The sequence below is a fragment of the Diceros bicornis genome, chromosome 8 (assembly GCF_020826845.1).
Source record: "Diceros bicornis minor isolate mBicDic1 chromosome 8, mDicBic1.mat.cur, whole genome shotgun sequence".
Classification (NCBI taxonomy): Eukaryota; Metazoa; Chordata; class Mammalia; order Perissodactyla; family Rhinocerotidae; genus Diceros; species Diceros bicornis.
Window position 1 is genome coordinate 29,827,272 of NC_080747.1, and position 25,612 is coordinate 29,852,883.

The 25,612-nt window shown below is 40.0% G+C and overlaps 1 protein-coding gene across 7 annotated transcripts in view; it reads right to left on the minus strand.

Annotated features, from left to right (window-relative positions):
• Nucleotides 1–19,419, minus strand: part of ARAP2 (ArfGAP with RhoGAP domain, ankyrin repeat and PH domain 2) — a 187,085-nt gene extending 167,666 nt beyond the window's left edge. For 5 of the 7 annotated variants that reach the window (XM_058546856.1, XM_058546857.1, XM_058546858.1 and 2 more), the window contains exons 1-2: nt 19,006–19,281; nt 4,112–5,174 (exon numbers count right to left, since the gene is read on the minus strand). In XM_058546856.1, coding sequence (XP_058402839.1) covers nt 4,112–5,016 — 905 coding nt within the window. In that variant the 5' untranslated portion in view covers nt 5,017–5,174; nt 19,006–19,281. The other 2 variants (XM_058546854.1, XM_058546855.1) reach the window with 2 other exon arrangements.
• Between the last annotated feature and the right edge of the window lie 6,193 nt (nt 19,420–25,612).

The window sequence follows — 25,612 nt, forward strand, 5'->3', positions numbered from 1 at the left end:
TTTAAAACTGCCTTGAGGTCACATAATACCCAACTAAAACACACAAATCTGAATTCAGAAAACATGAGAGTGAGTATATTAACTACAGCACAGACCAAGAATGTAAATTTACAATGCACAGATAATTATCTCCATCTATGAAGTTCCAAAAAATGTCCTTAGAATAAGAATAAATGATAATTACAAAAGGATTACAACACAAAAGTCTACATCATTATCACAAAACTTTTTTTTAACTAGCAAAAGTTGCAGTTCAAAATATATTTTTTCAAAGTAGAGCTTTTTAATTATGAAAAATAAAAAAGTGTAAACGTAATGTCTTTTTACTGGTAAAAAGTATCCAGCAGATAGATACCTTTATCCTCTAACAATAAACCAAACTATTAACTATTTAAATTTTGATTATTTAGATGCTCAAGTCAAAATTTTGCAAATATTGAAATAATCAGTCTATTTTTTCACAGAATTTATAGAAATGCATTTTAAAGGAAAAAAGTCTGAATTTTAGATTGTTATAGCATTTTCTGCTATAACATAAATGTAAAGTTTTTCTTGAACATGAAAATGGATGAGTTTCTGTATTTTTCTTATTCAATGCAGCCAACAATTGCTTATTACTTTTCTTTATATTTTTTACTCATATATATTTAGACATTAAAGTCTAAAATACCATTATCCATTTCTAACATCTATATCATGTCTGTGTACATCTACAGAAAAATATCTAAGATTTTTATTTTTAATAAAAAGTTCTAAGAAGGCTGGAGACTTCAGGTGGAGGTTTCAAACTTTTGAAAATCCCTCAGTCAATACAGTACCTCAGTCTTAGAATAAGTTGTAACAGGTGAACTCCAATCACAGTGCAGCCTTGCATACCATCCTCCTCCCCTTTAATCTGCTTCCTTATTTCCCTCCCCTCAAAACATTCAGAGGCACAAGACCTAAAAGAGAGGGCTTTGTGACTTGTGCCAAGGATAAAATAGTTGCGTGAAAGATGTATAAAAATCACTACACTGGGGAGGAGCATAAGAAAGGTACCTCACCTCCTCGGTAGCTGAAAAATACCTGTTCCTTCCTTCCTGCCTTGAGCACTAAGGAAGATCTTCGTGGAAATATCACAGGATGTACCTATGACTCCCAGGGAAATGACAAAATGCTGGCAGGACTCCTTTCTGCTTGGAGACCTCGAGGGGAGGCCTTCAGGTGAAAGTGATAAGGAGGAGCTGGCTCTTCAAGCCTAGTCCTGACCTGGCCCTCAGGAGACAGGAGTTAAAAAGAGATCCCGAGGTTCATTGTCCAGCATAGCTGTATCCAGCCCCGTCTTCCCAAGAGAAGGAGCAGGCAAGAATTCAAGGAAGACGCCGGAGGCAAGAACAGAAAAAATCCATCTGACTAGAGAGTCAGTAGCATCAGATAAATTAGGAGGGGAGTGGGGTACATTTCCAGGGAGAGAGAAACAAAGGGCCTCACATCAGGAAAACACATCCAGCATCATATTCCTTTGAACAGTTATATGAAATGTTTTAACTAGTAAAGAAATTACGTTAAAAGCGTTGGCCACAAAGACATATTTTTATTTGGTACATCAAAGAATGTACTAAATATTATTTAGATGTTATTTGATTAGAGAGAATCTCGGATTATATAATCTACGTTTTATTTTTCAAGTCACATTATAACACCTCAAAATCTTGCAATTACTATTTGCAATTCAGGCGAGGACCACAAGGAAAAATAGATAGCGAAGTCTGAAAATAATGTACTTTCTGATTTTATGATTTGAGTACCACAAATGCATAGTTACCATTTATTGCCATAATCAAAGAAGAAAAGAAAGGTTACGATGGGTAATCCGGCAGTGCTATGATGCAGTTAGTACTAAATTATGTATTACTAATGTTAACATTATTTCAATTCTCATTTTCAAAGACTCATAGTCACAATGTGAAGAACAAGCTTTTCATATGATACAAAGCTTATACTTACAACTAAATGATTCTCAAAAATTTATGAAAAATAGTACATCTTGTTTAAAACTTAAGCCAAATGTTTCTTATCTGAAGTCATCCTGATGGCTCCCAAAAGGATTCTGTTCTGGCAAAGACATAGTTTTAATGTGTGTACTCACGGCAGACTTTTCTCACTTTCTTTTAATTGTTTAGAATTACCAAAATATTTTAAAACTAGAGTGTCATACAAAAACTGGTGATCTTCTATGTTCCTAATAAATACTCCAATTCTTATATAAGCTATCAATATTTTTAAGAATACTTACTAAATGAGTAGTTAAGAAAGTGGGTTCTGGAATCAGATGTACTAGAATAAAATCCCAGTTCACTACCCATGTGATCCTGGAAAAATTAACCTAATTTTTTAGGTTTTTCTTTTAGGTCTTTCAGTTTTTTCTTGTTAAGAGTCATGGAGTCAATTCTGACACCTAGTGACCCTGTGTACAGCAGAGTAGAACCCTGCCTGGTCTTTTTGCACCATCCTCTCACTTCCGGTGCTATATCAGACAACGCTCTGCTGCTATTCATAGGGTTTTCATGGCCAATTTTTTCGGAAGTGGGTGGCCAGAGCCTTCTTCCTGGTCTGTCATAGACTGGAAGCTCTGCTGAAACTCGTCCACCATGGGCGACCCTGCTGGTATTTGAAATACCAGAGGCATAGCTTTCAGCAACACACAGCCGCCACAGTGTGACAACCGACAGACCGATGGTGTGGTTCCCTGACCAGAAACGAACCTGGGTCACAGAGGTGAGAGTGCCAAATCTTAACCACTAGACCCACCAGGGCTGACCAAGGCTGTTAGCTTGGGGGGAAAAATGTATGAATAATACCTACTTCACAAGGCCATTGTAAGAATTAGACAACACACGGAAAATTATAAACCAAACTAGCACCTAGGTGTTACTAAATGACACTCTTACTATTGATTTCCTAATAAATACTAGACATTGCTATTGGTACTAGGGATGCCAAAATAAAGATAAATTAGGGCCTCTGCCCCTTCAAAGAGTTTATGCTCTAATGGGAGGTACTTAAGTTAACATAGTCTTGTAAATTGCCGCATTTCTCTTGCAAATACTAAATTTTCACATTTTCTCTTGTGAATACAATCAGGATCTTGCACTGTTAATTACCAAAGGTGCCTAAGGGCAAGAGAACCAGCAGCAGGGACAGAGTGGATACAAGGGGCCAGCCAAAGTGGATACAAGGAAGATCTTGCAGAAAGACCAGCCTAGAGCCAGGGCAGGAAATCTGTAATTGCGTTTAGTGCCACAGCAGTAACAGTCAAACCTGAGCAACCTCATGACTCTCAGGAGAGAGACAAGTGTTAGCTTTTCGTGAAAAAAAATTTCCCACCACAACCCTGGTGAAAACCACAACTGTTTTAGGTGTAACTTTGAGAAAGGGATGAAAGCTCTTTCTCTGTAAGTCAGCTCCTCTCAGACTCCACAGTTACCTCAGGGTACCGATGACCCCACATGCTGTTAGGCCCCTCTTTAGAGTTCCGGTCTCTAGTGGACCTGGTCCCATACTGTACTGTTACCATCTTTTTACTTCTATCTTCTACACTGTACTTCAAGCCTCTTTATTCCTCTCTGTCTCCTTTGTGCCTAACACAGTGACAAGTGTCAAGTAGGTGCTCACTAGATGTGTGTGGAATTACTAATTCATGCTAATCATTGTGCCAGGCAGTACAGACACAAACTCGGAAACACTGCCCTGCCAAAGAACAAATAATCTAGTGGGGAGACAGAGTCAGCAACTCAAATTTGAAAACTGAACTCATGGTAGAATAGAATACCAGGAGTGGAGGAAGGTATGTGAAGGAATATCCAGGTAGAATTAGGGGAACGGAATTCCCACAATTAGACGGAGAAAGCTCAAGAGTCCCAGGCAGTTACAAGTTGGAAACAGATTCTGGGAAAGAGTGTACAAGAGCAATGGCATGATGAAAAAGTTGTAAAACAGAAGAAAGAAAAGGTTGGTTGAATAGGCAAATTAACATAAGTCAAATTTAGAAAGGAACACTGAAAGTATAATTGTCAAAAATAACTAAATTCCCTCATATTGAATATTTGCAGCTAATCATAAAAATTCTTACCTCCCTGAAACTCCTTTTGTCGTCCCTGGAATCTCTGGTACAGGCCGATGTCTCAACATAAAAGATCGAGATGGTCTTGAAACCAACTTGCTCCGACTTCTCGTAGGTGTTAGGACCGGTGACGATGGAACATACAAATCATTTACAACCATTTCTCCTTGAAAATGAAAAAATGGGGATGGTGGTGGTCCTTGTAATAAACCATTAGTTCCATTTCCAGAATTTGCTTCTGAAAGTGAAGAGCCAAGGGAAGAAAGACATTCAGGGTCTGCATTAGGAAGCTTGCTCACATTTTCTGAGATCAAATCAACTTTTTCTGTTGGTGGCTCTTCAGTTGCGCAATCTGTAGTCTTCTTTGTAATCAAAGATTCTATCTTAATATTGTTACTACCAAACAGAGAATCTTGAAAAGAACCCAAATTCAGGTGTGGTTCTTTTTCTGGAATGGGAAAGTTGTGTTTAGGAAGAGATAGCTTATCATCTGATTTAAGAGACTGGCTATTTTCCACAGTAACATCATTTTGATCAAGATTTTTTGTAACAGTCTCCAACTGCATTGGACTAGGTGTCTGAACACCACCTGAATCTGAAAGTTCTACGCAGGTATTCTGATCAGAAGGTGGGGCATGGCCATCCTTTGAGGTCTCATCCTTCTTCGTTTTATGAACATTTGCATATACTGGAATATCTTGCATTCTTGACAAGATTATCTGTAACTGTTTAAGTATCCTCCTCCGGTGTCCTGTAGGTGATATTCCAATTTTCTGTAGCACGCTGTCATTTATTGCTGCACAGTCTTTTACAGTATTAAAACCAAACTTACGGAAGTGTAAGAGATACTGCTCCAAATTAATGCTCATTAGGAAATCTTTGATATCAACATTTACTTCACTGACTGAGGACATAATGGTGGCTTCATTACTAAGCTGAGTTATAAAAAGCAGTACAATGGATACACACACAGGAGAGTGCACTTCTGTATTGGTTTTTCCTCTATCACTTGTGACAGAAAAATGTCTCAAAATGTTATTTTATCCACAGTGAATGCTCTATGTGCTTAAGCCTGGAAAAAAAGAAAATTCATTTATTAGAACATTTTAGTTATTAAAACCTAGTTTCACATTGTAAACTCCCCCTGAAGAAACACAACAGAAATGAAGATAATTACTTTCACTCACTGAGAGTTTAGAATCTTGGGCATTACTTTGCATGCCCTAGAAAGTGAATTCCTAGGCAGAGCATGGAAGGTACAGGACAGAAATACTATGGTAGTATCAAATGCTATTTTCAAAAAGGTAAAAAATGACTCTTAGGTATAAAAGGAACATGTGTCAAATATTTTATTCAACTCATTCACTAATGAAGGAATCAGTAAGATGGTAAGACTAGTTCCAAGGTCATTTGTGCAACGGGTGTATACAGTCCATCAGAAAAGGCTTTTTTTTTTTAAGTGTTAGAATAAGATGGGTAAAAAAAAATGGTTAATGTCCTACAGGGCGATAAAACCATAACCTTCAGGGTTCTCTTTCTACTGGACAAAAACCTATAAGCTAACAGGTAATTTCCCAGTTCTGGGTACTAACCAAATAGTAAATAGAAAGTAGAGAACAAAAATTAGAATTAAATATCCCTAGGGTGGGCCTGTTAAACAGTACCCCCACAAGGCACTGAAATAACATGCTGCACATTCTTTTGATTTCCAAATCTTAGATAATCCGCCTCAACAGTAACCAGCTATTAACAACTTTCCCCTTTAATACACTTTCTTCAAAGACTCTTAAAAAGCACAGTTAGAACATATTTCTCAGGTCAATAATTTTCATTTCAAAAAAGCAGCAGCATTATATGCACAATATTGATATACAAGATAATACTAGTTGACTAGTTAATTCTTAAATACGTTAGGTAACAGGAAATAAGTTAATATGAAAGTAAAAGGAAAAAGTTTAAAGGTCACATTTTCCTCCAATATACACAGCAAATTCATATAGGTTCATTTTTCTCCCAAACATCAAAAATTTTTTTTGAAAGTTGATTTATCTAGGTGCTGCTTATATGGCTGTGTTCAGTTTGTGAAAATGTATATGTGCAAATTTCTGTATATTATGCTTCAATAAAAAGAAAAAATACAGAATATGCATAACACCCATATACTGAAGTAATAAAATGAGACACACCCAAACAAGGTAAAGTTATCTGAACAAGCGCTGAGAATTTTTCTGGAAACAATGTTTGTGGAAATCACATCTCAAAACAGCTCTCCAAAAGACACAACTCAGACTCTGCATGTGTTACATGCCAACGGCCCACAAGCTATTGCCTCAACTACTTAAAATTATCAGCCAACACTGACAAACAGGTATATGGAAAAAAGGGAAAGTACATATCGTATTCAGGCAGCCCTGCAGGAGCAGAGAAATAAAAACACTAACGCATGACGAATGGAAACAAATGTCTTAAGGTACCCTTCGGTCACATTCAAAATGATAAAATGTTAGGGAAAAAAGGAGAAAGTTAAACCTCAACCCCATATACAAACCTAATTTCAGATATATCACTCCTTTTCTACACAATTATTTTGTAAATAAATGCATTATCTAATTTTTTTGCACATCACACAATGGAAATAATTTTTGTCAAATCGGCTGGCACCTTGATCTTGGACTTCCCAGTCTCCTGAACTCTGAGAAAATAAATGTTTTTTTTGTTTTTTGGGTTTTTTTGCAGGGAAAGATTCGCCATGACCTAACATCTGTTGCCAATCTTTCTCTTTTTTTTTTCCTCTTCCCAAAGCCCGAATACATGGTTGTATATTCTAGTTGTAAATCATTCTAGTTCTTTTTTTTTTTTTTTTTGATCATATCTAGTTTGGTGGAGAGTGTGAGGTTAGATAAAGGGGCTTTCTTTTTTCTTTTTTTAGGAAGATTGGCCCTGAGCTAATATCTGCTGCCAATCTTCCTCTTTTCCTTTTTTCTCCCTCAAGCCCCACTACATAGTTGTATATCCTAGTTGTAGGTCCTTCTAGTTCTTCTATGTGGGAGGCCGTATCAGCATGGCTTGATGAGCGGTGAGTAGGTCCCTGCCTAGGATCCAAATCCGTGAACCCCGGACTACCAAAGTGGAATTCTCAAACTCAACCACTACGCCACCAGGCCGGTCCTGGTTCTAGTTCTTCTATGTGAGCCGCTGCCACAGCACAGCAAATGATAGACAAGTGGTGTCGTTCCACGACTCAGAAGTGAACCGGGGCTGCCAAAGCGGTAAGCGCCGAACTTTAACCACTAGGCCATCAGAGCTGGCTCAAAATGTCTGTTTTTTATGCCAGGCAGTCTGTGGTACTTTGTTGCAGCAGCTCGAAATGACTCATACACTCCTTGGTCCTCGCTGCCCTTGCCATGGTTCAGGCTCTCATTATATCTCTTGTCTGGATTACTGCAACAATCTTTGAACAAATCCCTCAGCCCAGTCTCCAATATCAGTGAACCACTGAAAATCCAAATTTAACATGTCACTCCACATTCTCAACAGGATAAAGTCTAAGCTCCTTATCATGCCAACTATAGCCTGGTCTTGGTCTAATAATAATAATAGCAGCTACTATTGATGTAAACAGCAATTATATGCCAGACATCGTACTTCATATATATTTCCTGCAAGGTAGGTGTTCCTATGTACTAACTCCAGGCTCAAGTTCAACCCGTGCCAAACATTCTACCAACGTCCTTCACTCTAGCTCATTATTGTTAATTATTGTTCCTGAGGCAACAAACTGTTTAATAGCCCCATACCTTTTGCATGTACTGTATCTACTTGCAAATCTGAACATTTTGCAAAATCCTAGACACTATTAAAAATTCTGAATAGGCAAGTATTACCTCTTCTGTGAAGGCTTTCTATCAACCCCTTAAAATAGAATGAATCACTCCCTTCTCCACATACATCTATAATTATGATTCTAGAGCTTTGCAAAGTGCTTGGAACATGTTTAAGAAACAGAAAAGAGGTTAGCAGGGATAGAAGAAGTGGTTGAAAGGCCCATTTTGTTAGTTTTTTGGTGCGTGTGCTTGTGTGTTTCAATACACAAAGCTCTTTCCTTCCCTTCGAGTATACACATATACTTCACGGGTGGCTGAAGCAAGGGTGAATACCCAAATGTTCTACCCAAAACCATCTCTCGCCTATCATTCAACTGCTGAATATACCCGATTCCTTTTCATGATGTGGAAGAGGCTCCCTTCCACAGGCCCTACAATCCTCTCTGCACTTTAATGTCAGCTCCAACCTAAAATCACTGGACTTTTTAACTGTCTGATCACCCAAGGGTGTTCACAGATCCAGTTCTTTCTTTAGAGGCTTCTAGCCCATACACACATCATCAGCTGCAAAACGCTGGACATGCCCAACCCTACAAAAGTCTACCACGTGCAAACGCCTTAATATGAAATCGAAACCCTCCACATTTTGACCTCCACTTGGGCACACTAGCATGCGTGCTGTGTTCTGGTTAATGGCTCTTCAGGCCCTGGTCTGTGGATCTGCTGTACAGCAACAACTGTTGACAAGGGGCCTAGGAATCTGTATCTGTAACACACCCCAAAGATGACTGGGACATGCAACAAAATTCAGTAATTACAGATTTAAAGTCCTCACACTCCCCAAATATGCTTTATACTATCCCATCTGAGGCCATCACTCTCTTCCCCTAGGATGGAATGTCCCTCCTAACACATTCCCCACGAGTCTGGACTGAGACTCAAATCCAACCTCCTCCACCTTCTAGCAGTGTAAACATAGGCACAGGTCTGTCTGTTTCCTTACCCATTAAATGGAAACACTCAAAGGTACCTAGCGCTGGTGAAGATTAAATGAGATTATCCATCAAAAGTGTTAAAACAGTGCTTAGTACATGTTAAGTGCTTAGTCAACATTCACATCATTATAATTATTTATTTTCATCACTACAGTCATCTTGCCACAGCTGAAATCTTTCCCATTCTTTGAACTCTAACTCAAATGCTGCTAGCTTCACAGGGGTCTCTACTGAACAAGAAATAAACTCTCTTCTCTGTATTCCCACAGAATTTACTTCTTAGAGCATTTAATCACATTCCATTCATTCCATACTAACCAACCTACAGAAGCGGGATAGTGCAGCACAAAAGCCAAGATTTTGGAGCTAGATAACCTGGGTCAAATCTCAGTTCCACCACTAATTAGTTTTGTGAGTTTAGACAAGTATTTAACCTCTCTGTGCCTCAGTTTCCTCATCAGGAAAATAGAAGGAATAATAGTACCTTCTTCATAGGGCTGTTGTAAAGCATTGAGAACACCAACTACGCGTGACAAATGTTAAATAAAGTGTTTGCCATTACAGTTATTGTTTTATTATCCCATAATAAACTAATAACTCTGCCAAGATGATGGGGAGCCCATACAAGCTGCCCAACAAACGCTAGTCAAATTACTTGTTTATAAACACAATGCATGATGCAGACGTAGTACATGTTTAGAGAATGGACAAACAGTTGGCATTACAGACGTGGTTGTACACTTGTCCAGCATATCCTGACCCCTTTCAAAGAGGAAGTAAAGGGGAAGTAACATTTAGGAGCACCTGCTACATGCCTGACTTGTGGTATCACTTAATACACATTATTTTACTGTCTTATTGAGCTCTACCTTGAAACTACATCCAGAACCAACTACTCACCACCTCTCCTGCTCACATCCTAGTTCAAGCCACTAGCTTGTCTATTTTAGCCACTATCTTGACACTACAATAGCCTCCTGACGGATAAACCTGATTCTGTCCTGGCCCCCTGCCCTGCCACACAGTATATTCTCAATACAGCAGCCAGAATGATTCGTTTTATAACAAAAGTCACACCACATCACTCCCTGTGACTTCCCAACTTCATCTTCCCTGGTTTTCCCCTCCATCACTTAATCACCACCAAGTTAGTCTAAGCCCTATTCCCACCTCATAACCTTACCTCTCGCCCTTCCTAACATGTACCCATGGCTCACGGCCCACTCCATCACTTTAGTAGATGTCTGCTCGAATGTGCCCCTTCAGAGAGGCCTTCCCTAATCCCCCTACGCATACAAGCAGGCCCTGTGCCTCATTACTCCTTATCCTTGCTTTATCTGTCTTCGCAGCATTTGTTACTACAGTCATGCGCCACTTAACCGACATTTCAGTCAACGACAGACCGCATATACGCTGGTGGTCCCATTAGATTAATATATATCCTAGGTGTACAGTGGGCTATACCATCTAGATTTGTATAGGTACACTCTATGATGTTCACACAACGACAAAATCCCCTAACAATGCATTTCTCAGAATGTAGATAGACAAAACTATATCACCAAGTTTGTAAGAAGCAGAGACAGGACTCAAATACAGATTTCTCCAATCATCTAACCACCACAAGAGATCTTCAAATCAGGAGTCGGGGAAGGTAGGAAGGCAGCTAGAAGCATCCCAAGCCAACTACGGGGCTTTTAAAAATTCATGGGTTGGCCTTCCCCCTCCTAATGCCTCAAGTAAGGAAAACCACCACAGTGAGCCCCCTCCACCCCCGCATCCCTCACCCACTAACACCAGAGCTTTGTCATATCTCCCCGTTGAGCTAGGAAAGAAAACAACTGAAAATCATGGGTCGCTTCCTTAAACCATCAGGTAATTATTCAGTGTTGATAACTTCTGGCATCTCCTTTGCCTGACTCTAATATTTTATGGGAGGGAAAAAAGTAGCATAGCACAATTGAATTCAGTCATAAATTTAAGCCATTTTTTTTAAAAAAGCATATCATTTTAAAATCAGAAACATAACCTTAGAGTATTTAGAAACTGCAAGTGTGTCGAAATAATAGGCTTAACAATCATAGGATTACAAGACTGAAAGGAACCTTAGAAAACACCTACTAAATAAAAAGAAGTTAGGCTGCCACATGAAAACAGCGAAACTTTTCAGTGTTATCAATATAAGTCTTACAGATTCTAAGAACGAGAGTTGACTGTATTCCAGAGCAGTGGTTCCCAACAGAGCGGAACTATCTCCCAGGGGGAAATCCAGAAATGTGTGAGAAAATGCTTTTGCTGGTCATAATGACTGCCTGGCACCAACAGATAGGAAAGGTGACTTATAACAGCCTACAATGATACCAAAGTAGAAACCTCAGGTACAATCTCTCCTCCTCCAGTTCTACACAACTAATCACGCCCACAGGGTACCTGGCACTACAGACAGGAGAAGTGTCTCTGCCTTCAAGTTGCTAATAAACTTATTGTGGAGAAATAGATAATCACTTAAAAATTTAGGGGCTCCACATGTATAACATGCTGAACTAGTTAGCTCAGGCTGCAGGTCTTAACAGAATTCCACCTTTCCTTCAGTACAGAATATAGTCACAAGAAATAGGTATCACGGTATTTGCACGTCAAACATACTCATTGTTTAATACCAAGATATTAACTCCAAGTATTCATAATGACAACACGTTCCACTTTGTTTCCCACAACCATGCAGAAGAGGAAGTGGTTTTGAGATAATATGCTTGTTGTCGTATTACTCCCTCCTATAGTGTAGAGCACACTGCGAAATGTCAAAGGTCAACAACCCTAACTTATTGTTCTAGCCTGAGAGCTTAGCCCCCAGAACACTGTAAAACAGGTCATTTAGCATCCCTCTCCTCCACCATTCATTCACCTACTTGAATGGGGCAACACTACCACCATTAAGCCCATACAGGAAGCCCAGGTCCCTCAACCTGGTCATCTCTGGTCATCTCTGTTAACTGTGGTCACCCACAGGCTGAACACCTTCACTGCCCGGTGTTCTCTACCTTGACCACTATTCCTTCCCGCCCATCAAAACACATCCATCCTCTTTCATTCTCCCTCAGATTTATAGTGCTAATAATAATAGCCAATATTTGTGAAGTGTTTATAAACCATCTGTGTAGGATCTCATTTAATCCTTACAGCTGCTTTGGCAGGAAAGTCCCAGGCCCAAAGCCACACAGCAGATAAACAGTGGAGCCAGAATCCTAAGAGTCTGACTCCATCACCTGTGGTATTGACAGTAAGGCCTCCTAATGGTTATACAATTAATGTAACAGTAGAGGGGTACCAAGGACTTCACATTTTCCCTCTCTTTTGACTGTCTAGCTATGCATAAGCACTTACAGTCACTAGGAAAATGCTGCTTAAGTATACTGTGCCCTGCAAGTTCAAGTTTTATACACCTTTTCGGTTTGATTGTGGGTATGTGTTCACGTAAGTGGTTAAATAAGAAAGCCTACATTCATTTACAATTAAGTGTTTGAGATTTAAGAGACAAAGACAAATGAAGGGAGAACACCTTTGAAGTTACTGTAAAAGCAACAGTAATACACAAGTTAATTAAAATTTATTTTGCATCTATCATTGCAGAAAGACAGCTAATGCAGAACTATATAGTATAACTGTTACAGTACAGTATGAAGCCAAAATCAAATAATCAAATAAATATGACAAAGCTAAGTATTCACTGCCCACCAGAGCAGTCAATGGTGATAAAAACAACACACACACAAATCCAGCTTGACTAGAAGAGAAAGTATTCAAGTATTGTTCCAAAAGGTACTTGACCATGGTCTTAAAGGTTTAACTTGAAACGTGATGCAAAAGGAGACAGGGAGTGGAAGAACCCAAATGTTCACTCACACATGAATGGATAAAACAAAATGTGGCTTACACATACAACCAGATATTATGTGGCCTTAAAAAAGAAGGAGCGGGGCCAGCCCGGTGGCGTAGTGGTTAAGCTCATGCACTCCGATTCGGCAGCCCGGAGTTCGCAGGTTCGGATCCCGGGTGAGGACCTACACACTGCTTATCAAGCCACGTTGTGGCAGCCTCCCACATACAAAATAGAGGAAGATGGGCACAGATGTTAGCTCAGGGCCACTCTTCCTCAAGCAAGAAAAGAAGATTGGCAATGGGTGTTAGCTCAGGGCCAAACTTCCTCACCTGAAAAAAAAAAAAAAAGGAGATTCTGCAATATGCTACAACATGGATGAACCTTGAGGACATTATGTTAAATGTAATAAGCTGGTCACAAAAGGACAAATACTGTATGATTCTAGTTATGTGAAGTATCTAAAGTATGATCAGCCCTCCATATTCGCAGCTTCCACATTCATGGATTCAACCAACCAGGATCAAAAGACCTACAACGATCATGTCTGCTCTGAACACTTACCGACTTTTTTTTTCTTGTTATTATTCCCTAAACAATAGAGTATAACAACTATTCATATAGCATTTACATTGTATTAGGTATTATAAGTAATCTGGAGATGATTTAAAGTATACAGGAGGATGTGCATAGGTTATATGCAAATACTATGCCATTTTACATAAGGGACTTGAGCAATCGCAGATTTTGGCCTCTATGAGGGTCCTGGAACCAATGCCCCACGGATACCCAAGGACAACTGTAGTCAAACTCATTGAAACAGAAAGTACAATGGTGATTACCAGGGTCTGGGGGGAGGGGCAGTTGTTTAATGGGTATAGAGTTTCAGTTCTACAAGATGAAAAAGTTCTGGAGATCTGTTTCACAACAATGTATATATACTTAACACTACTGAACTGTAAAACAGTTAAGATGGCAAATTTGACGTTATGGGTTTTTTTTACCACAGTAAGAAGGAGACAGAGAGAGAGACTAGAAGATTTGGGCCAGCTTCTCAGCTTTTATTCGAACTGAACTCCCTGTACACACCTGAACTTTTTCCCTCCTTTGGGGGCCAATTCAAGTCTTAAAGTGTGTACCACCATATCCACGAGTCTTTCCAACTATTCCGTTGCCCTTTAATCCCTTATTACTTCCACCCAGGCAGTAGTATAGGGAGCACAGTGCTCTGGAGTCAGGCTGCCTGAAATCCAATCTGGCCTTCCCCACTGGTTAACGACGCAACTTGATTAAGTTATTTAACTGCCCTGAAGCTCACTTTCCTCGTCTGTAAAATGAGGATAATATAATTTCTGTTCATATTAAACAAGTAAAATAGGTAAGGTATACATAACAGTACCTGACATGAATTATACATGTACAATAAATGTTGGCTATTATTATTAATTCATCTGTTGTATACAATATTGCACTTGGCCATATTCATTATATTATTGCACTTGGTTTGAGTGGTATTCTTCTCTCTGCCTAGTAAAATTATATTCCCTTAAATTAGCACTATAAATTATTCTTCTAGTAAACCTACAAAGCACCTAACACAGCAGTAAACATAGTTTATTAATTTAGGAAAATATAAATGTGGTTACAGTAGTGAGAATGATGACTTTACCTGAAGACTTTAGACTTCGGACATGGAGCACAGTGATTACCAGTGATCCCAGCTCTGTCTTGTGCTAGCTGCATGACCTTAGGAAAGTTCTTTTATTTTTCTGAGCCTCACTGCTGTCATCTGTAAGCAGTGATAATAAAAGTGCCTACCTCACAGGGCTGTTTTGTGGATTATATGAGTATCTATGCATAAAGATCTCAGAAAAGTCCCTGGCAAGCAATAAGCATTTAATTAGTGTCTGCTAAATGGAGAATAACTGAGGTTTGAGCTGAAAATAGCCAGACTCCGGGCAAAAGCATCCCGCAGTTTGAATCAAGGAGAGGGACTGTTTTAAGTTATATTTTGATTATTTTATTTACTCTGTAATCGGAAAAATACAACCCTTTCAAAATCTAGAACTTAATACCTACGTCCACATCCGGTGAAGGTCAGAAGTGATGATTCCTTTACTTATTATGAGAAGTTATTAGTAGCATACGTAGTACCTAGGTTTAGGTGTTTTAGATAATATCTCAATAGTTAAGTGCTTGATAATCTCCTTAGCTTCAGTTAAGTTTTTCTCTTTCAAGCTGTCCATTTCCATTTTAAGTTAATTGGCTAACGTTTGAGCCTTGTTTTCAATTCTACTTCAGAGACCTTTAAAGTAGAGCCATAATTCTTAGGCAACCAGATAAAGATTTCATATTCCTGAGTTCCTACAAGAGCAGAAGTGAGGATAATGAAAAGGCATAGTAAGCCAAAGCCTGCATCACTGTGGAAGAGTCCCACCTTCGTGCCCCTAACACCCAGGCGGCTGCTTCTGTTCAGAGCCAGCCCCCTCCTACCCCGCTCTACAATGGAGCCACGTCTAGCTGAGAGGAGAATCAGATCCCTCAGAACTCTTTATACGAACATGGGCACATATTCTTCAGGATTCAGTTCCATTTCATGCTATACTAAACATAGCTTTAATGCTTAATTTACTCAGGTCAAAACTAGCATGATACTATACTTCAATAAAAGGATTTTAAAATGTACACTTATGATATGTGCCCTTTTTTATATATACATTTTAATTTTAAAATTTTAGTACAAATGTGTACCCCACCATTTCTCTGAATTTGAGTCACTTTTAGACTAACAACCAGATGTTTCAAAATGGCCTACTGTGAACAGTTTCCTCTCTTCACATTTATAAACAGCACCCTGACCTTTTTTCCAACTGAATTTGAGGGCTTATTCCTATTGGCTCCATAATTGTTAAAGTTTCTTTCCTCAGGAAAAGAGGGTATCTCAGCAAATGTCTCCCAACTTATCGACTCATTTATTTACATTTATTCATTCAATAAATATTTAAGGAACACTAAATAAGGAACTACTCTCTCCAAGATAATAGCAAGAAATATTTGCAGGTCAAGATAACAGCACCTGTTATCTCATTTGAGAACAGTGTTAAGTGCTACAAAAAAAGTGAAGATGCAATGTCATCTCTCGAAGAGTTTAAAATCTAAAGGAGTAGATTAGATACGACTACATACAAACAAAGGAAAATGGTACGCACGTCAACAGTCAGTTCTTTACTATTCGGTAAGTACCAGGAAAGAAGGAATATCAAAATTGGAAGACCCTATACCCCCCAAAAAAGCACCTCAATAGTAATGATAAGAAAAATCAAATTTTACGACCTTGACTTTCACATGGTTTACATTTTAAGTATCGTTTTATTTTTAATTACATAGATAAGTAGCACTATCATCTTTCACAAATGCCAAGGAACTCTAAAAATCTCAAATTAACTCCATGAATATAAATGAAATGTGCAGCAATTCAGAGCTTTGAGTATGGAGTGATCAGCGGAGCAGCAGTGGAGGGGAGTTTCAAGATGTATAGGAAGAAAGGCAGCAGGTAGAAACATCAGCATCTAAAGTAGAAGGAATGCCCTAAAGGGGCATAGGGGGAGAAGATGTATTCAGGCAATAGCAAGGCGATGAGAATAGCTGGGACGGACCTAGGGTTCCAACAGCTAATGAAAGGTGATGCCAGAAAAGGAGGCTAGAATTGGCTATGGAGGGCCTTGAACAGCAGGCTAAGGATTCTGAACTTCATCAAGATATTGTGAAAGAAAAGAGCCTTGGCAACTGCTTTCACCAGCACCACCTCCAGGAGCCCAAGTCATCTGATAATTAGCATGGAGACCACACTTCTCTTCTGCTCTTCCCTGATCATCTCTCCAACTCCAAACTGGGTGAACCTCTTCCTAAAGCTACGTAACGTAACCAGTAGAGTCCTTTTTTGCATCCCATTTTTGTGAGAACCATGAGGGCAGATACATTTTCTTATTATTCCTTCCTTGCCTGAGTATTTCCTCATCTACCCATCCACCTTCATACACAAAAAAAGCTAGAAAACAACTCTCCCCACCTCTTCACTAGTAGTTTTTACTCCTGAAGCTGCTCAAATGACTACTCCCCCCAGATCAGCACTCCTTTTTTCCTCCACAGGGGAGGTAAGGAACAAACTTACGCTGAGTCAAAAATGCAACAAAATTTCAGAGGTCAAATTTCTACCTAGAAAGGATCATGTGAAGAGACTACCATTGACTATTATTTCAACTAAGGAAATCAGCAAGCGAAATGGTTTAAGCCATCATTATATATTTAATCTGGCCAATACGTTAAAAACAAAAACTAAAATCAACTACAGGGGTCCAGGACTTCCCAGAAAAGAGTAAGAAAACATCTCACAGCGTCTAATCTCTCATCAATCCACATTTAGTCAAATCTAAGAAATATTCCCAATATTAATAAGAAGTTCTCTACCTCATTAATATTTTACAGACAATTCCAAAAATCCCTCAGTTTAGTAAGTGCAAACATCGGATCCAATAATGAGTCAATAACTAAATGAGAAAAAAACACACTCGTTAAAAGAAGGCTATTACAGCAATGACCGTCATTTTTACTTACAATTTTACAGCCTCTTTCACTAAATGTTCTCAAAGGCGCAGGGAGGTGGGGTAGAAAGGAACAAAACAAAAAGAAATACCTTATTCGGTATCATAAAGTCTATAACCCAGAGTCCTAAGCAGGTTTTTCAAAACTTCATAGTTTCACAGTACTAATGCAAGAGTTTCCAAGAAAACTGCAATGCATTATAATCTGAGTCCTATACTCAACCACAGTGACTAAGAATTGCCTCTTAGCTGAAGTGTATTAATTGAGTAACTATGAGCCTCACACTGCTAGAAACTTGTACTGATATTAGATGATTAAGAATTTATTTTTACTTGTAGCAACAGCTTCTTTCATGGACAACCCATATAAAATTTGACAGGCTTAGAGAGGAAAGAAAAAATACAAACACACGCCCACATAAATAAGTTTTAACAAGTCATTTGACTTACCCTTTAGTTACATTTTAAATTAAATGAATCTTTGAGTACTGACAAATCAAGTCCATATAAAACACTCTTGGCGTTAAGACCCACCTTAACTCTGTATGTGTTAAATATATGTTTAAAAAGGAGCTATTTCCTGGGAGATAGTTCCACTTTAGGCTTTAGCCTAGTTCTATGACCCATTTTCCTTTTTTCTTTCTTTTTTAAAACATTGTTAAACAGTAGAATGTCATGAGAATTTTCCCTCAATACTTCTCTTGTAAGTACATGAAAGTCATAACTAAGAGTTTAGAGGTATTTCTCTCTTTTTTCCTTAAAAAGCTAGCTTCCTTTTTAAAACAGCCATAACAATTTTCCAATTGCTTATGGGCAACGTTCCATAAACTCGCGCGGGCGTAGAGTGCTTAAGTGCGGGGAGAAATCAATACTGGGCTTGTACGTACAATACTATTACTGGTAATCACAATGACATCCGATTAAAAGTACTTTTAAAAATAGCTTCTCTTTAAATACACTTTTCTTTTTATAACCAAAAGGATATATTCCACTGAGCAGCCTACTTCAAGGACAACCTTGAAAAAAAAAAAGTCGCTATCACCACACAAACTTGCAACAGCCTAAAATGTCATGATTCCACACAAACTAGCTTCTATTTTTCCTCTAATTATCAAAGATTATAGTTCACAACATAATTTCACGAAGGCGTCCCCCAAATCGAAATAACTCCAGATCGCCGCAAGGAGGTGAAGGAAGTGTTTAAGAAGACAAGACAGGGTGAACTTACTTTACTTAATGAGATGGACACCCATTCTCCCAAGAGACCTGTCTCCATAAAGGAAACGAGAAAGATCAATCTGGTACACTCACGGCCGACAGGTCCCCGTGTAAGGTGCTGGGTTCAGGCAGGTGGAGGCCAAATGACTGTAATTAAAGTTAATCAACAGGCCTGTCCTCTCAAAGTGTATAGCAAGCAGGGTGCAAGGGAGCACAGAGATCGGAGCAAACCTATCTCTGCCGAGTCAATAACTCGACGCCTGAAACCCACTAAAGGGCAGCTCCTTTTTATTTATTTATTGGGGGGGGCGGGGGTCTAGTTGTCTATCCGGATTGTCCCCCTCCCAGGCCAAATCCCATTAGTAAGTGGAGTTTTTGTATCGCTTACCGCTTCTGGTTTCCTTTTAGACGCCCACATGCGGGAGCGAAATCCAAGGAGCAGAAAGCAGAGCCGAGCACTTTGCGCTCTGGAAATTTACCCGGAAAAGTGCCGAAAAGCCCCGGCCCGGCCTGAGACGGTCCTCCCACCCCGGCCCCGGCCACGCCGTCCAGCCACCCGCAGCCCCTGGTCCTCGCCTGGCGCGCGGGCAGCCGAGCTCGGGAGGCGAGGCGAGGCGGGCGGGGGAGCCCGGACGGCGGCGTGTCTCCCTGCCGGGCTCGCTCGGTCCTCACCCGTCTGTCCCAGGCGCGGGGCCTCCTCCTTCCCGGTCCCCGCCGGCTGCCCGCACCGGCTCTGCTGCGTGGCGGCGGCCGCGCGGGCGGCGCTGTCACTCGGCCGGCGCGCCGCGGCCGCCGCACCTGGAGGCGGGGAGCGCGGGGAGCGCGGGCGGGCGCGCAGCTCCGGAAGCGCCGCGCCCGCCGCCGGCGCCCTGCCCAGGTGCTCCAGCGCCGCGCCTCGGCCGCTTCCTCTCGGCCCGCGGGGGCGGGGAGCCGGCGCCCGGCGCGGGGGCAGCCGGGGCTCAGCGGCGAGGGCAGCCGAGCCAGCCGCCCCGGTTCCGCAGCATAGTTGGGCGGCTGACTCAGTCCGCCGCGACGTGGCCGCGCCTGGCACCCTCGCCGCCTGGCACCCTCGCCACCTGGCGCGCCTCGGCCCCGAGGCTCCCGGGCCAGCGGGGCTGGGGAAGCCGCGAGGGCGCGTCCGGGAGCGGAGATCGGCGAGGGCATTACCCTCCCGGGAGGGAGCTGCCCGTACCCCGGCCCCCTTGTCGGCCCCTGCCGGCCACTTGGTTTGTCGGTGCGCACTGATGGGGAATTGCTTGTCAAATGGGCGGAACCTCACACCACTGATGGTTAGTATTTCTCTACTAAGTACTTTCCATGTTACCTCAGCGTTTCCCAGGCTTAAGACTCATCTAGGGTGCTCATTTCCCCAGGCTGCTTCTTGGTCAAGTTGCATTCAATGGGCCTGGGAATCTATTTACCAAGCCCTGTGCTGATTAGTCTGAGCCCATTATATAGGATTCTCCTTCAAGTCGTCCCTGCGAGGAAGGGGTGAATAGCCCCATTTTCCAGTTGAGGAGTCTGAGGGAAAGAGCAACTTGCCCAAGCAGACACAGCTTTCAGGGATGGAGGTGATTTTCAATTTAGAGATGGACTCTTTCTCCTGAGGATTACAGCCTCCTCAGTGGTTTTCTAAATTCCCCTTTCTTGTGTTTTTCCCGTGGAAGGAAGGGATAACCACGCCCTGGTCCTTCCGGCACCTGATATTGTTAGATCCAGGAAAGATTTTTCCCTTGGAGTTGGACCTTGACACCCTGAGCTTGGAAGTGATAATAAGGAGGCAGCAAAAGACAATAAGGGGATCCCTCCCAAAAAAAACCCTTATGTGACCCCTGGAATACCTGAGTCCCTAAAATCCACTTGTTTGCTAGTGAGTTCAAAGGCCAACTCCTTATTTTAATTTTTTTAATAAACGTCTCTTCACAAACTGTACTTGAAATTCTCTCCCTTAAAAGATGAAATGTCCTGGGCAGGCCCGTGGCTTAGCGGTTAAGTGCGCTCGCTCAGCTACTGGCGGCCCGGTTGGGATCCGGGGGGCCCACTGACGCACCGCTTCTCCGGCCATGCTGAGGCCGCGTCCCACATACAGCAACTAGAAAGATGTGCAACTATGACATACAACTGTCTACTGGGGCTTTGGGGGGAAAAAAAAGGAGGAGGATTGGCAATAGATGTTAGCTCAGAGCCCGTCCTCCTCAGAAAAAAAAAAAAAAAAAAAGAAGAGGATTAGCACGGATGTTAGCTCAGGGCTGATCTTCCCCACAAAAAAAAAAAAAAAAAGATGAAATGTCCTTATCTTTCCCCTATACCTGTTGATGGAAGTGAAGCAATTAGGGAAAGTGAGCTTATGAAATGAGATAATTGGTGAGGTCCAGCGTGTGGGAAAGTTCCCAGGAACCCAGGCCCTGGGAGGCGTCATCTTCAGCAAAATACCTGTCCACCCAAAAGCACCCTCCAACCCTGGGGAGACTCTGAAGCAGCTGCGACATGCTCCCGAGACACCAAATCTCCCATTTCTTTTGAACCAAATAATTTATAGCAAGCCCTATTTCCAGCAGGAAAGTTTTCTTGACATTTTCTAAGGCTCGAGAATTGTCTTTTCTTTGGATTCCTATAGAATTTTATTTATTTGGCTCCTTCCTGGCTTCATTTTAGGTCCATACGCTGTTTTGTTTTCTCTCTCAGAGTTCTCACATACTTTTAATTTATTTTTATCTTTGTAAGCCATCTTAAATCCTTTTCTGAACAAGGTGGGTTATAAATAAAAATTCTGACATCAGTTATGGTATGCCTCAGCACGTCAAGCATTGCTTCGTCCTCAAGTTACTTCTCTTGGTAGATTTTATAAAGTAATTGGGACTTTGTGCCTCTTTGCAACAATATCTTAGTTCCTTAGTTATTATTGTTATTTATTGTTTAAAAAATTTATTGAACACTTACTTTTTGATAGTTTGAGAATACAATGGTTAGCAAATACAATACGACCTCTGGATTTACAGTCTTCTCTGCAGGGAAATAAAGTTAAGGGCTGTAAGACTCACCAGTGATTTCATAATACCTCCAGGAAGTAAAAGAAAAACGTCCCCCCATTGAATGTGTACATTGTTTATAAGATGTATTCTGATTTTAAGAACCTTAATATATGGAGGAAAATAAAATATGTCTGAGAAAATATGGCAAAAACTACCTTTTATTTATTGCTCGTTAATCATACCAGGTTCTAGCCCACACCTAAAATATGTTGTACTTGTACAACTCTGTGAGTTGGAATTCCTTTTCAAATTTTATAAATATAGCCTTAATTGAGACTTAAAGAGGTTAAGTAGTAAATAGTGGATAAATTGAACACATCTAGGCTATATTCGTAGGCTATAAAATATTTAGCAGGCTTCACAGTGAGGCATTTTCAGAGAGCAAAGTAGAAGGAAAATTTACCATATAAGAATTGTGGTATGGAAATCTGTTTACTGCCAAGGCCACTGGAGTATATATTCCCAGTAATTTCCATCTAGGCTGGATTTATTCCAAAATGACCCACTCCCACCCCTATTTCCTCGATTTTTAGTAAGAGAACAGGTATAGCTATGTCCTTGCCAGACCATGTGTCTTTGCTCCCCCCATCCCTCCTACCTAGAATGCACTCTGCTTATGAGAGAGGCAATTTGAGAGAGTGGAAATCTTCCTCCTCTCCTCCTCTACCCCCTCCTTTTCCTCCTTCCCCTTTTCTTTACATGGTGGAAGCTAACACCCATAGAGTGTTTACGCCTGGTGCCATTCTCAGCACTTTACTTGTAAAAGCTCATTTAATTATCTCAGCTGCTCCTTGAACAGAAAGTGTTATTATCCTCATGATAAGAAACTTAAGAAAGAGAGGTTGAGTAGGACCATAAGGAAGAGAGAATTCCAACCCAGTCTTCTCCAGGACGCACCATCTGCACTAGATTGCCTCCTAGGGAAAGCACACTGCCGGAACGGACAAGGCCTGTGTTCAAAATGAAGGCTGATCTGGTAGCTTGTGGCATTTTGAGTAAACTTGTTAACTTATCTGAGCCTCAGTTTCCCCATCTGTAAACTGGGAATAATAATACCTAACAGAATTTAATGTGATTACATATCTAAGACTCCTAGAAAATAGTAGTCCCTCAGTACATGTAGTTCTACCCTCTTTTTTCCAATTATTCTTCAAGACTAGGTTCAAATCCCACCTCCCTCTCCAGTCTTTCCAAATCTCTGATGCCCAGAATTATTTACACAACAGAATTTAAAGTAATCTCTCCATTTTTCTCTAAAGGAAAATCTAATGTTATTTTTGCCAAATATAAAATTTTAAGAATGTAGATTAACTAGGCATGTCTATTTATAATATTTATTTCATTTTAAATAAATACTTATAAAAGTAAAATTATATATTAATGCATAAATACTGCCTTTTCCATTCATATATTATAAAATAATTTTACCCAAATTTTAACATGCAACTTTGACATCAATGACTTTATCATGAAAGCCACATTTGAATCATCAGGGTTTTTTTTCCCAGAGCATGTTATTTTCACTTCTGACTAAATTTTTGATGACACTTAATTTTCTGAATCCTTTTATGATTCTGTCACTGGGAATGGTATTACAAACCACAAGTTCCCACTTGCTTTATATTAAGAAGTTGGTTTTTCTCATTCATCCTAAATATGTACACATTAGTGATCTCCACCAGTTTTTGGTTTCTTGAATGGTTTTTAAAAGGATGCTTGCACTAACATGAAACACTTAAAATTGTGAGGTCATGTCCCCATTAATAATTATTTAGTCTGTTTTAAATATCTTCACCTCCTTGTCTTTTAAACCAATTTTGTCAGATGACCTCTGTGTGTATCCTAAACTAGAATTGACTGAGGATGTTTCAGGCTACACACCCCACTCCGTACTCCAGTAGTTGACTGGTTCACAGTTCAGATTAATGTACAATAATTGAAGGAAGGTAGAGATCCTGTGACACATAGTAGATTCCATGTACCAGGCATTGTTACAGATTATGAACTCTTTTAATCCTCTCAACAGAGCTGGAAGGTAGATCCTATCATTATCTCCTTTTTTAGCCGGTGAAGAAACAGAGACACAAAAAGCTTATCTCATCTAAGAACTCATAAACAGTAAATAAGGGAGACAGAATTTGAACCCAGATAATGTGGATTCAAAGCCTAATGGCTTAAGCATTCTGCTGTGATGCCCCAGAGAAGCCTTCTAAAGTTTTGGCCATAAAGACCTCTTTTCTGGTGCCTAATGTTTAGGGGAAAATGATATGCCTTATATTCAGGCATATACAACGCTGGCTCTTGGATTTTCCCATTGCCCTTTGTTTTTACCACTGTTGGAGGAGTACCCATGTCAGTGGGCTTTGCATTCAGGATATTGAGCTTTTCTTATTACTGTTTGTATTCCTGAAAAACCATCACCTTTGCAGAATACTCTTGTCAGTCAGCCTTGCATTATGGGTACTTGGAATCTTTTATTATGATTTGAATTCCCTGAAGTACCTATCATAAGGCCTTAGATAAATGTTTGTTTTATTAAATTGAAATACTTATATTTATTAAGTTGGCTCCTTTTGGTACTTTGTTACAAGTTTTGAGAGTTGCTTTGAAAGTTTTTTTAACTCTTTTTCACCACAAGAGAATGGCTTAGTGGATGTCTACTGTTAAGTAGATGAAGGAGCAGTGTAAAATATTCAATCAATTTAATTATTAACTAAAAGTTGATGGTATTGTGGAAATAATTTATTTTAAAACATAAGTTTTTCAGAAATCACTAAATAATATCAAGAAAAAAGTGAACTAAGTTTTCCTATAAAACTAATATGTCAACATTCATTTAGGCACAAGAGATTAGACGATTTCATTGATACTGATACACAAATTCTTACACTTTACCACTTCTGAAATGGAGATTCATCTTAAAATGAATTGTTGTTGGCCAGGCCACAGTCATAGCATAGTTGTCATTGCCCACATGTTCATGAACTTGATCACAGATGTTTCTGTTGTCAACATTTCATTTAAGTTACTTGCGTTGACAGTGCTACACATTGAGTTTAATTGTCATTCGAAATGTCTTCTAAAAGATTATACTAGGTTTCTACAAAAAGGCAAGGAAACAGAGCAGTGTGCTATTTGATAAAAATCTATGTCTAGGGGCCGGCCCGGTGGCGCAGCAGTTAAGTGTGTGTGCTCCACTTTGGCGGCCCGGGGTTCACATGTTCGGTTCCCGGGCACACACTGATGCACTGCTTGTCAAGCCATGCTGTGGCAGCGTCCCGTGTAAAGTAGAGGAAGATGGGCACAGATGTTAGCCCAGGGCCAATTTTCCTCAGCAGAAGAGATGAGGATTGGCATCAGATGTTAGCTCAGGGCTGATCTTCTTCACACACACACACAAAAAAAAACTATGTCTAATTCTCAAAGAGCATTTTCATATATATACATAATAAAAATTCTAAATAAATAGTGTTATTTCATAGTTTAGGTCACAGTGATTTTTTTTCTCATGTTATAGAAAATATTCATGTATCCAAAAATAGATCACATTTTAGAGTTGTTGACATCCAGTAGTTTCTACCACTGCTAACATAAAAATCTAATTTTATTTTTCTATGGAAAAAAGTTCCTTAAGGAAAATCATTGTTAAGAGAAATCCAGAAAACCTAACTATTGCCCAATTGATCTGTAGATGAAATACATTAACTGAGTGTAAAATCATTGCTTCTACTTTGTTGTGTCAAGTTTTCTCATGTATTTCTGAAATTGTTTACTAAACATATCACAAAATTCTATTTCTTTGTGCTGTAGCTTGAAAATACTGTATAGCTCCATTTTTTTTCCTTTTTTGCTAAAAATGCTACTCATAATAAATAACTAACCTTGAAAGTTCTTCTGACATCCATCCAGAAAAAAAAGGAGGAGGGATTTAGAGAAACGAAAGATAGAGAGATAGAGATACAA